General features: G+C 47.2%; 1 protein-coding gene across 41 annotated transcripts in view; it reads left to right on the top strand.

The window, feature by feature from the left end:
• The window catches only part of LOC310889247 (transcription factor 4), a 211,733-nt gene extending 204,018 nt beyond the window's left edge, over positions 1–7,715 (top strand). For all 41 annotated transcript variants that reach the window (XM_083816476.1, XM_083816475.1, XM_083816454.1 and 38 more), the window contains 3 exons: positions 1,882–2,111; positions 2,614–2,756; positions 3,029–7,715. In XM_083816476.1, the coding sequence (XP_083672602.1) occupies positions 1,882–2,111; positions 2,614–2,750 (367 nt within the window). In that variant the 3' untranslated portion in view covers positions 2,751–2,756; positions 3,029–7,715. The remainder of the gene's footprint in view (positions 1–1,881; positions 2,112–2,613; positions 2,757–3,028) is intronic.
• The last annotated feature ends 5,311 nt before the right edge of the window (positions 7,716–13,026 follow it).

Here is a 13,026-nt window from a genome sequence, read left to right as displayed (position 1 = left end):
AGGTTTAGCTGGCAGATTTAGTGGCATTATTACAGCAGGTGAGGATCTGGCCCTCCCGTAGTTCCTGGAAGAAGATGGGCGTTCTGCTGCCTCCTCGCCCTGGGAAGGGCCAGGAGGATTCTCTCCTCCTTTGAGGCTGAGATGCTTAGGAAAGGCAGGAGTGTATCTGGACTGCTAGTGGGACAAGGCTTGTGCTGCATATTGTTTATACATTTTTGGAAAGGATTAGTTAAATCCTAGCTGTATTGTATCATTTGGGAGCTCGTGCCCGTGGTGAACCTGAGCAATGTCTATGGGCACAGCAAACACGAACCACCTAACAAGGGGCAGGCCACAGCTGTCCCATTTATCCTAAATTTCCCTTGTCTCACCTGCATCTCACCATACCTGAGGTACAGCTCAGGAGCGCAGATACTCTTTATCATCAGCTGAGTCCCAAATCACCCAGCCAAATTGCAAATAAGGCTGAAATTCTGTTTTGTTTAGGGGATTTTTTTAATGATTGTGAGTGGCCATGTCTTACTGCCTTTTCTCCTTCCGTGTCTGCTTGTCTGTGTAAAAACTGAGGCAAGGTAAGAAACATCTGAGCAGACATTTTGCCACAGAAAAAGCGCCGAGATTCTGACCTCTCAAGCCTGCACACACTGATTTTTAAGCTGTTAGTCGCATTCACATCTCTTACGACTGGAGAAAACGTGTGACACTTGAGATTTTCTCTGAATAAATGTGTTGAAGTAACCATAAGCATAAGTGAGGCTTTCATGTCCGTTTCCAACGTGGTAAGAAGAAAGGACCTTGATGCTGCTGTAAGGTGGTTGTAGTTCTTGCTAATTCAACAATTACGCTGCCGCTTATGCATATTTATACGTGCTTTGATGCTTTTGTAGGCTAACATTTTTGCTTTTAACATGCTTGCGGCTCTAAAAGGTTACTCCCGATATTTAGTTATATATCTAAATCCATGTTGTTAGGGCTGCTGAAAATTTATTACTCTATTTGCATAACCAATTCAAATTGCATAGTGGCAGTGACTCACTAGCTGATGTGTTTTCAATTTAAAATCATTATTTCATCTGGCTGGAAAGCAGTTTTGTTGCAGAAATGGTGCACGAGTTCACTGTAGGGCTCTCTGCAGCCGTCGATTCCTCCTGTGGCCGTTTGCCCACAGGCATTTCGGTGCCCGGGCTCTGCGCAGTGCCTCGTGAGCTGCCCGCCCCCGCCACCGTCGCTGCTGATAGCGGAGAAAGTTTTTTCTAAAGGACGGTCTGCAAAAAGTACAAGCTGCACAAGAGCCTTTACACGCATGCTGTAGCTTCTTTATATTTTAGTGTTTCTGCTTTGACCTTCTCTCCGGTCCTTGCCCGTGTCACCTGCAGACAGTCTGCAGGGGCCTCTGCTACCCCAAGGGCCACGTGCTATAAAACTTGAGCTGAACAGATCTCAAATCTTACGTTCGGCATAGAAGAAAGTCACAGAAATATAAAAAGGGCCTGGAGTGCTGTTTGTTTTAGATGACAACGAGCGTGCTCCCTCGTTGTCAGCAAATCTGTCACTGCAGCAGCAACCACACGGGCCCTCAACATTTGTCATGACTTAAAAAGTTGAGGTATCGACCGTGATAAAACATGTTATTGAAAAAGTACATTTTCACTTCTTTAAGGTACCTTCCTTGCAGAATGTAAAGGTTGATTACCAACTTAGTGTAAAATTTAAGGGGACTGAATTTTGCCCAGGTTCACTGGAAGAGGAACAGCAAATACGAATAGCTTATAAGGTGTTTGACTGATTTGTAGCCCTGGTTTTGGACAAACTCTGTTTAAAATCTTTCCCCTGCTTGTTTTCCACGTCATTAGAAAATAATGTATTCCTTTTGTCTCCCAGCAATAACGACGATGAGGACCTGACACCCGAGCAGAAAGCCGAGCGAGAAAAGGAGAGGCGAATGGCCAACAACGCTCGGGAGCGCCTGCGCGTGCGCGACATCAACGAGGCGTTCAAGGAGTTGGGCCGGATGGTGCAACTCCACCTGAAGAGCGACAAGCCCCAGACGAAGCTCCTGATTTTGCACCAGGCTGTGGCTGTCATCCTCAGCTTAGAGCAGCAAGTCAGAGGTGAGTGCCTCCCTAGCTCCTCACGTCCCTCCTGGGACAAAAGGCACCACGCTGAGTCTGGGGAAGGCTGCCCAGGGGCACCCGGTGACACACAGGGGACAGGACCTGGCCCCCAGGGACTGCTGAGCGCCACAGAGCACCCGGCGTCGCAGTGGGGCACTGGTGTTCGCCTGTGGCTCTGGCACCGCAGATGTTGGCGGCGATCCTCGGCAGTCTCGGTACATTTTACATTCTTTAGCAAGCTCCAAATTCAATATTAAGCTTGGCCGCTCCTTAGCAAAGCGCAAACACGAAGGGATTTGCAGAGAGTGTGTACCGAGTTGCACTGCCTGCGTCTCGGCATTGACCTGACCGGGCTGCGTCATCTGCTTCAGCCCCCTGAATTCCTGCAGCCTGACTTTACCAAGTCACTGAGAATTGTTTTAAACGCACGTGCAATGTCAAAGCCAGCCTGATGTAAAAATGTGAACGTTTGAAATTGTGTTCTGCTTCAATTCAACAGAAAGAAACCTGAATCCTAAAGCAGCCTGTCTGAAAAGAAGGGAAGAAGAGAAAGTCTCTTCAGATCCTCCTCCACTTTCCCTGGCAGGACCCCACCCTGGGATGGGAGATGCCTCCAATCACATGGGACAGATGTAAAAAAAGGCAAGTTTCGTTTGCAGCAGCGCCCGGGTGCTGGGAACCTTCCCCCAAACAGCCGGTCACGGGGAGGTCAGCCCCGGGCACAGAGCTGCGCGTCCCCTGGGCTGCTGGGGGCGGGCAGGTGGGCGAGGGGCACCCCTTATAAAGTGGGAAGCAGGTCATGCTGCCAGCAGGCCCCATGGCCAAAGGCACGTTCAGACCATGTGTTTAGAGAGGCTATAGTGACGCGTATTCAGCTATCCTTGACTGATGTGGTTTTTTTACTTCTTTCACAGGTCCAAGTTGCCACATTTCTTCATTTAAACAAGAGACCACTTCCTTAACAGCTGTATTATCTTAAACCCACATAAACACTTCTCCTTAACCCCTTTTTTGTAATATAAGACAAGTCTGAGTAGTTAAGAATCACAGACGCAAGAGGTTTCAGCATTCCCGATTATTAAAAACAAGAAAAAACAAACAAAAAGTGCAACTTGAGGGACGACTCTCTTTAACATATCATTCAGAATGTCTAACGCAGTATGTTACGAGCTGTAAGTGCACAGCCTAGAGACTGAATGGCAATCTTCTCCACACTGTGGGACAATGCATTTGTGCCTAAACTTCTTTTGGAAAAAAAAAAAAATATAATTAATTTGTAAGTCTGAAAAAAATATTTAATTTAAAAATTGTAAACTTGCAATAATGAAAAAGTGTACTTCTGAAGAAAAAAATGAGCGTTTTTGTTGGTGTGCTAGACAGCTAGTGTTTATACTTACTGGATATTAAAAGGGAAGCTTTGCTGCCCAGATATTTACAAAACCAGCAAACGTCCTAATGAAAACTGAAGTGATGACATTAGCCATTCCTTAGGGTAGGAGGAACAGATGGATCTTATAGACCTATGACAAATATATATATATAAATATATATATAAATATATATTAAAAATTTAGTGAATATGGTAAGCTTTTGTTCATTTGTTTCAGACTTTTTTGCTCCTGTAAAAAAATAGTACTGATTAACTTTTTTAAAAAGAAGATTTTACTGTAAATAAGGATTTTTTTGTCTTATTTCTGTCCCTCTCCCCTGTTTTTGTTATTGTAACCTGTAGTGCCAACTCTGTCTCTGGAGGGGTAGTGCAGGAACGAAACGCTGACCCTGACGTTGCTTCTCATTCATAAATAAGTAGAGAGTTGTTTCTTCGGTCTTTTTGGGAACACAGGACTTAAAAAGTCACGTCGTGTGTAGATACTACAGGCAGCGTTACCGAGCCCGGCGAGGCGAGCTGGTCGCATGGTGACGTTGCTCTGGTTGACCCTTTTTCTGGGATTTTCAGAGGTACAAGGTTAGAATGCTACAATGTTACCACTGTGCCTTCCAATGTTTATATCATCAGAAGCATAACATAATCAAAGTGGCTGTGATTTAACGAACCGATTAAAAGTGTTACCTATGTGTGTAGCCTAAATAGTGTGCAGTGAGGCGTTTCTGAATACATGGTCAGATTTTGGGGGGGCGGGGGGGGGGGGAAACCATCCGGGGGGAAAACTGCAAGTAGTGTGACAGATTCGATTGACTTCTTTGCGTTGTTCTTCTCTTGTTTTTAAGTGGATTATTTAAGTGTAGACCACTTGCTGCCTCCTCCTTTATTTGTAAGATGCCAATTTCAGTCATCATGCAGCATTATAACAAGCCTTATGAGTCCTAAAGCATTAAGTTGCACTTTCTCGAGGAGGGGTGGTAGTACAGTATTTCTCTGGCCAGTATGAATGAAGTTTTTACTTAACATATTTAATAGTAACATAGATCAAACTATGGCACAGCAACTCATCAGATAACTAGCTTTGAAGTCTGGGCACAATTGAACCAACTTCCATAGTGAATCTTTAATAATGATTGACTTTGGTGTACAGTACAATTAACAGATAGTGCTCCTAGTTAAGTATTTGTCAGCATCCTTTTGTCTCTAATTCCAGTTTCTATTTTTACAGCCACACAAACCTGGCATGTATTTTAAATAAAATCTCCCTGTTCGAGTAGATTTTCCACCTATCAACACTGAATAAATGCCATAAATCCATCAAACGGTCTAAATGTTCCATCTGTTCTCCTGTTTTGCCAGTTATATAGTAATGAAAAATACATTTGTAAATTTTATGCAACAAATGGCAAACGTATCATTATTTTGGAATTGTGTATGTAAAAGTTATATTTTTACATGTAGACTCTTGTTATTATGTGTTTTAATACATTGTATCAGTTTTTGTTTATAAAAAAAAAATCTGTGTGGTTGAAAAAAAAGTCTCATTTAAATGAAATAGTGAGATACGAGAATCTGAATTTTATGTTTGTTTCTGAAGACGTAAAGAACAAATATGATAGCTACCATGTGATCACCTTCGACATACCCATAAACATTTTGATTAGCTGTGTGCGTGCTGAAAACTGTAAATATGTTCAGTAGCGATAAAACTGAGAAGTGTTTTGATTTGTCGATAAGTTTCTCAAATGTGGAGGTGGATTAAACCACTAGATAAAAACAAAAAGCAGTAGAGGAGAATGCACTAAGGTTTGATCCAGAGGTACAAATGCGTATTATGTTGAGAACGCCGGACTTTCGACGGGCCTGGTTTCCATGCAAGTGGGGGTAATAAAAGACGAATCCCACCCGACGTTAGCGGCAGCCGCTGTTTCTGAGCGCTGGTATCCTCAGCGGGGTGGAGGCTTCCGTTTCGTGTGCGTACTGTCACGCTGGATGGTGTTGAGAGTGAAATGACGATGAACAAGCCATATTTTTTTTCCAGGAGATCTCAGACCCGGTGGAGCCCACTCAGTGTCTGTCTGTAATGTGGTCTTGTAAGGAACCTGAAAGGAGCCTCTCGATTCACGGAGATTTTAAGAACTGTGCTTCTGATAAACAATGTAAAAAAAAAATAATAATAATTACGAGACCAACTTCATGTTTATTTAAAACAATCTGTGGACAGAAAATAAATGACAAGTGTAGTTTGTGGAACGTGTAAGAAAGAAAACGCTTTTGTTGTTCCGCTCGCAGTCCGCTTTCGCTTAACTTGAGGAGCAGCTCCAGGTTGTGTCCGACGGCTCTGATGTGCGCGGCCACCGCGTGAGAAGTAGATTGCACACTGAACTTCACTTTCAGGCTTACGGTCCGTAGTTTGCGCAGGATAAGCATTCGTCCTTCCCGGATTGAAGAACTGAAGATCCTGTCCTGCTTCCACTCCGGATGAGGCAAGACCCCCAAAAACCACCACCCCAAAAGCAAACCGCAAAGTGTGTCCTCCTGAATTTTTTCCATTCTTTCCCAAAGCAGGTAAGGTTTGTGCATCTCAAGTTGCCTTCGTCAGGGGAGATTTAGCTGATGATACTTAAAGCAATGAAGGTTTTAGAAAGCTCTATCCTGTGGTAACAAACCGGGCAAAGAAACTCTCTACGATATAAAATACCGAAATAGCAGCTTTTACCGAAACGATCCACCTCCACATTCAAGTAATTTATGAATATGCTGAATAGGGAATCTGTTCATCTAGAACTTTTTTACCATTTGTCTTCTGTGTAGCTGCAAGGAACACTAATGTTTATACAACTGTCAGTCCTACCAGTGATGCAACTTGTACTGATTCAGTCTTCCGAGGTTTTCTTTGTTTGCTTTTGTTTTTGCTTTTCTTTTCTTTTTTTTTTTGTTCTGTTTTCTTTCAGGGGGTTGGGGGGGAAGGCGATAAAGACGGGTGGTCAGGGAGAGGAGGGTTTCATCTTTGTATCCAATAGGCAGAATATGATCCGTGTCCAGAAGTGAACAATACCGTACATTGCCAGGAATGAAGAGATTTCAGCGGAAACAAGCACAAAAAAAAAAAAAAAAGGAAAAAAAAAAAGAAAAAAAAGGAAAGAAAAAAAAGAAAAAATGAAAAAAAAAAGAAAAGAAAAAAAGAAAAAAAAAGAAAAAGAAAAAAATTAGTCCACTGGTTGACTGGAAAAAAAACTAAAAACCTAGAGGTGGAATATGATGAATTCCAACACAACGGGGCACCAGGGCCCTTGGGGGGCCCTACCTTTTTGTTTTGTTTTTGTTTTGTTTGTTTGTTTTTTAAGAACATGTTCTTTCTCATGGGACTTGAAGTTGATTCATATTTGTGCAGTGCTGGTTTGACCATACTCATTTCAAGTATTATAGACTTATGTAATGGTGAAAATATATGAACTGTGGCCTTTTTCATTCTTGTTACTTGTGATGCAATTAAGTGAAGATAAGAAAAAAAAAAAAAAAGCAGAGATTTACCATGTATCAGTGCCTGGCTTTTTGTTATAAAGCTTCGTTTGTCTAGTGCTCTTTTTGCTATAAAATAGACTGTAGTACACCCTAGTAGGAAAAAAAAAACTAAATTTAAAAATAAAAAATATATTTGGCTTATTTTTCACAGGAGCAATCCTTTTATACCATGAATATTACGGAAAAAAAAAAATTGTCAGATTCTGAATATTTCTTCTTTGTAGATTTTTGGAATCATTCTGAGTAAAAGTTTGTTACTTTATTTTACTATTTAAAAGATGTTATTTTACCATGTGTTATTGAGATGAAACTGTATGGTAGCTTTTTTTTTTTTAGTTGTAGGTCGCAACGGGGGAATTTTGCGACTATACACATAGCTGCAGCAGTAAAAAACAAAAAAAAAGGGAAAAAAATGAAAAAAAGGGAAAAAGATCAAAAAAACAAACAAAAAAAGATGAACAGTTACACCTTGTTTTCAATGTGTGGCTGAGTGCCTCGATTTTTTCATGTTTTTGGTGTATTTCTGATTTGTAGAAGTGTCCAAACAGGTTGTGTGCTGGAGTTCCTTCAAGAAGATTAAAAGCAAAACAAACACAGCTTGGTGTAGGCCATTACCTGTTTCTCATCTGTAGTTATTCGATGCCGTCATGTACATGACCGTTCTGTAGCAATAAATGTGCCATTTTTATAAACCGTTTTCCGACACCTTGGTTTCATTTCATTCCCCATTGCCGCCGGGCTGGGGCCGGGCTCTGCCTCGGGCTTGCCTGGAGGACGCCGGGCGCGCTCGTCCCGCGTGCGTGTCCCCGGAGAGCGCCGGTCGTGCCGTGCGGGGTCGGCTCCGTGCTTGTTCCCGACCCCGCTGCTCCCCGAGCTGCTCCCCGCGGCGCTTCTGTACCTGCTGGTGGTAGCCGTAAGGCGCTTTGGAGTCCTCCTGGAGGAAGGCGCTGTAAAAAGGCAGGATCATTTCCATGCTCATTTCCATGTAGAGCTTTGTGTTCCGTAAGGAAACCATCTGTGTCGCACTCTAAAACTGCTTGAGCCATTGGAGGAAGCACTTAGTAGAACAAATGGGGCTGTACCGGCGTGCGCGCAAACCGAACCAGCAGCCTCACATAGGCAGAAAACTGGAAACGTAGACCAAATCTGTAAAACCTGAGGCGATGTCTGTAGAAACACCAACTACATGTGTGCCGTGCCGTGCTCTCACCTTGGCCAGATCGGTCTCTGCTCGTGGCCTTCTCTCTGCTGTGATTTTGTGGCTGGTGCCGGAGCAAAGAGCTGAGATGTGTAATTCTTGTAAACCCACGGTCGTGGGGTCACAGTATTTACACGCCTTTTTGCACCACGCACTGCTGGTCGGCACGGTTGGACCTGCTCAGCCCAGACGGAAACCGCACAAGCTCCGTGCGCCACGGCCTGCCAGCGGTGACGGGGACGTGCAGCACCGCGAGCGAGGTCCGGGTGGCCTCGGGTGGCGTTTGGAGGCGTGAAGGGGCCTGGCTCGCGCAACCTTCATACAACACCCGTGTATGTGCATGAAAGCCATTGCAGGTTTGCACTCAGGAGTTATTTACCTGTGTGGTGCGTTTTCGGTCGTTTCTGTTATGGTTTATGCTCCTGTTGTGGGGCTGGGCTGCTCACCAGGGGAACATGGACAGCCCATCGCTCACGGCCATCGGTAGCAAAATGTGAGGACACGATTTAAAGCGTTGTACATAACACGTACCTGACTCTCGCAAAGGTTTTCAGTGGTAACACCGTTCGTTTTGGCAATGAATGGAGCTGTAGTACATTCACCGTTGTACAATGATTCTCCGTAGCTGCTGAACCACGCAGCTCGGTCTCCTCGAACGTTACACCCGAAGCAATGCGTTTAACCAAGTTTTCTTCCCAACCAGGACAGTCGGTCGCTGCACGCCCCGAGCACGGCGCCTCTTCGCCATTTCCAGTGGCGGGGGCAGGAATACTCTTCCATCAATCCCCGGTGGAGACAGCGAGGCCGCAGGGCCACCACCTGATGGCCGCAGCCTCCGTGCACCCCCTTGGGTCCCACCGTGCCCGGGGGGTGTCCGCCAGCACCCGCAGCACCGCCGGCACCGCCGCCTGCGGGAGCCGTGCTGGAGGGCGCGAGGTCCGGGCTGGGACCGCGGCCGCCGGCAGCAAGCAGCCGCTCGGTGCGAGAGGGCTTTCAGCAGGACATTCATGCTGTAATTCATTTACGAGGAGCTCGGGCTTTTTTTTGTTTGTTTGTTTCCTCATAAAGCAACGGGACTCCGCAGTTCTTCTGAAAGGCGAAATGAATAGAAGAGCTGAAGGCTGGAAGAATGGTTTTTATTCTTCTGCCTTCTGTATAGATAGGGCTTGGATGAAGAGACATCCCACCCCGTCCTGTCGCTGACAGCTCTAGGAAAGTTGGCTTGATATCACATGCAATTACGCTCTCATTATGTTGGTAGCCAGTAAATACATCTCAAGTGTCTGGAGCTTGTAAATCTTACAAGTGGGAGCACTGGGAGGGAAACCGCCCTGTCCCCACGGCTCGAGCTCAGGCCAGGGGCCCGGGCGTGCTGCATGGCACCGGGGGGGGTCACTGGGGGGGGAGGCAGGGGCTTCAGCCCCTCTCTGAGCCGGGGGGGACCCCTCCTGCACCCCTCGGCTGTGAAATCCTCCCACAACGATCTTCTGTGCACAAGGGCTGACAGCCACCGAGGGACAGACGGGACTGACGTGTAGCTGTGGCTGGCTGGGGGGTTTGTTTTTGGGGAGGGGGTGGGTTGGTTTTGGGGGGTTGGTTGTTTATTTAACATCGCTGCTGAGGCCAAAGAGCAGTTCCCCAGCTCTTGGTCACCTGCTGCGCTGGTACCTTAAGGTCTGCTCACGTGGGTGCAGACAGAAGGTGACCCCAGCACCAAGCCCTGCGAACACGTCTGTCCTTTGGGATGCCACCTGCAGGGAGCCCGGCTGCTCCCGGGTTAAACACCAGCCCTCACAAATCAGGTGCGTGACCCATCTTTGAAGTCGAGCTCGCCCAGCCTGGAGGGAATTGCGTGGTGTTTGAGCCCCCTGTCTCAGGCTGTGCCCCCAGATGGCGGAGGGGAAAACTTGGAAGCTTTTCTGGTGAAAAATGAAAACCTTGCCCAAAGTACCCTGAAATAACCCAGAGCTCCCCAGCTCCCTCCCCTGGAGGCAGCTGCTGCCCCGCAGGACTCGCTGCAGCCACAGCCCTCCTCCAACCCCTGTATGCCCAGAAGTTTCTCTTTGGGTAAATAGCAATTTTGACAAAAAACCCTGAAAACTCTTAGTTCGCTTCTAGGCACTGATTCTCTCCAATGCTGCCGCCGATACGATCAGATAGCTTTCTATAGCATGATCTGGGTTTAAGCCCGTAAAAAACCACTCTGTTGTAATCTAGTGTTAATCAGCTTGCAGTCAGATGTCCCTCGCATAACCCAGTGGGCGAGCGAGGCTGGGGATCCTTCCTGCAGGGCAGCCTAAAAGCCCCGCAGTGTTTGCACGGTGCCGGTCCGTCAGCAAAGAGGCTGTTTTAGTGGCCGGGTGCGAGGACCCGTGTGCCGGGGGTGAGCTGCTCGGGGACGGAGCAGCACGGGGGAGCAGCGAGCGGGGCTGGTGTGTGCTGGGGGGGGGAAGCATCTCTCGGGCTCTGCTTTATGGCTTTCCACTTGCAGTCCTGGCATCCCTCCAGAAGTGCTAAATACCTTTGGTATATCCTTAGCTAGAACTCATTTATCTTCTTTACTCCGCTAAGCCAATATTGTTATTTATAACAGAAATCCGGCGGCCTCCTTCCAAACGCATCTTCCCAGCGCATCTGGGCTGGACGTTGCCCATTGCGGGCATTGTAAGGCTTGTGGTGGAGCACAAAGCTCTGCCCAGCCTCGTGCTCCTCTGTTGCTGTGAGAATGATTAAAAGAACAAAATGTTAATCGAGGCCCAGACCTTGCAGGCGTGGGTTCGCGGTGAGGAGGTGCAGCTCCCGGCAGGAGCAGCGTTCCTTGGTGACAGCACCGTGTAAGAGCCTCCTGCTGATAGAAGCAACTCTCTGTTCTCACATATTCAGGAAAGAGCATCTGGAAGGTGGCGCTGGAATTAAATTTCGCTCTTCCCTGAAAGGACGCCCAGGGGAAGGGTCCCCGAGGTGGGACCGGGCGCGGCGGGGGCTGCAGGCCGCGCAGGCTCCACACAGATGCGCTCCTCACTGAAACGCGCTAAGTAACTGTAAGCCTGGGATTCGAAGGAGTCAAAAGAGGATTAAATCGTGCAAACTAGGCCAGAACTGCCTTGTTGTTGTCAGTTTTTAACTTTGTCCAGGCAGCAGTGGCTAGAAGGAGGCCGGAGAGCTCCCGGTGCCGCCAGAGGCCCCAGAGCCACAGGCGGGAGCCGCAGCATCGCCCGCAGCGTGGGCAGGCCGGGGGCTCTAAGCCAGAGACACAAATCGTACCTGTGAAAACAAAAAACATCTACTGCGCTGCAGCCTGCAAGCTGTTGATCCCAGGCTGCCCACTGCTGCTGAAGCTGAAGTGGGGAATTTCATGTGGGCTTTTGCCCTGTGCCGGCTCCGGTGCCACCAGCAGAGGCAGAGGCTCAGCCCCAGCAAGGCCGAGTGACCTTGGTGACAAAGTCACTGAAACAGAAGCACACGGAGGGGCCGAAACATCCCCTTGCGCTGTGTGTCCTCATCCTTCGAGGAGTCGTTGTCCTAAAACCAAAACCACAAAGAACAAAGAGCCACCTGAGGCCTTCTCCTGTTTCCTCGGTTGAATTAAGGAGAGTGCAGCACCCAGCAGGACCACAGGATTAAAAAGTGATAGAAATGCTGGGGTTAAATCAAGGCAAATCCTTAATTTTGCACATGTAGGTATAGGAAGAGGTATTTAACACTCAGAGTTTTGGGACCATTGCCAGTCTAGGCAATATAAAAAGGCAGCGCAGTCCTTTGGGGCGGACCCCCAGGGCATCCCCGTGGTGCGGGGGCTCAGCAGACCTCACAGGGAGCCCGTCAGCACGTGCAGGGGGGGCAATTAAAGGTTTGGCTTTAGCCATGACCTGAGCTGTCACACTCGACTCATCCACTGTGTTTAACAGCAAGGCCTCTGCTGAGCATTTAGCCCTAGAAACTGGAGCTGGAGGAGAGAGAAGTGGAGAAGAGGCAGGTCCCGCGGGGCCGGACAGTGCTTGGGTCAGCGGCTGGGCTCAAGGGGGGGCTGAAGTTGTTGGGTGTTCTGGGGGTAAATCAAATGATATGGGGCAGCGGCAAGAAAATCACTTTCAGTGTAGATTATTAAGCTGAAATAGGAAAAAAAAAAAAAAGGAAAGAAAAGAAAAAAAAAAAAGAATGAACACAACACGAACCCCTCCAGGAAGCAGATCAGATGCTTTGCAGATGCAGGAAGGGCGCTGGGGATGGAGGGGTCGGGGGCTGAGCCCCACAGAGATCCCTGTGCCCTGTGGGCTGAAACCACCACGCTGCTGCAAGCTAAATACCTGCAATTAGTAAATAACACCTGACCTTGCTGCAACTGCACAGGATTGTACCATCACAAATTGCCCCTGTCTGATAACAACTTTGCAGCACCAATTAATAATAATAATAATAAAAGCACGGCACAGAATGAGCAAGTGAAAACCAAAGCCTTTGGTGGAATGTGGAGCAAAGCCAAGAGAAAAAAAATATCGGCGTGGATTAAAGACAGCAGAGGCACACTTAGATGCAAAGATTATGCGAAATTCCTGAATTATGTGGAATAAAAGGGGCTGAAAGATCATTAAAATTAATCAGAGATTAACCGAAGCAAGACTGCTGAGCCAGTGTTATCTGCTGTCAATTGAACTTATTTTAGCTGAGAAATAAGACTCAGATTTGGAGCAGACTGATAAGGATAAATGAGATCTCTTCAGTCTCCGGAGAGACCCCGTCCAGAGCCGCCAGCCCTTTCGTGACCTCCTACAGGTCTGTGCCCCCACCCTGGGCAGCCTTGGGAC

The sequence above is a fragment of the Anser anser genome (genome assembly GCF_964211835.1).
Source record: "Anser anser genome assembly, chromosome: Z".
Taxonomy (NCBI): domain Eukaryota; kingdom Metazoa; phylum Chordata; class Aves; order Anseriformes; family Anatidae; genus Anser; species Anser anser.
This window is presented reverse-complemented; position numbering and strand designations above follow the sequence as displayed.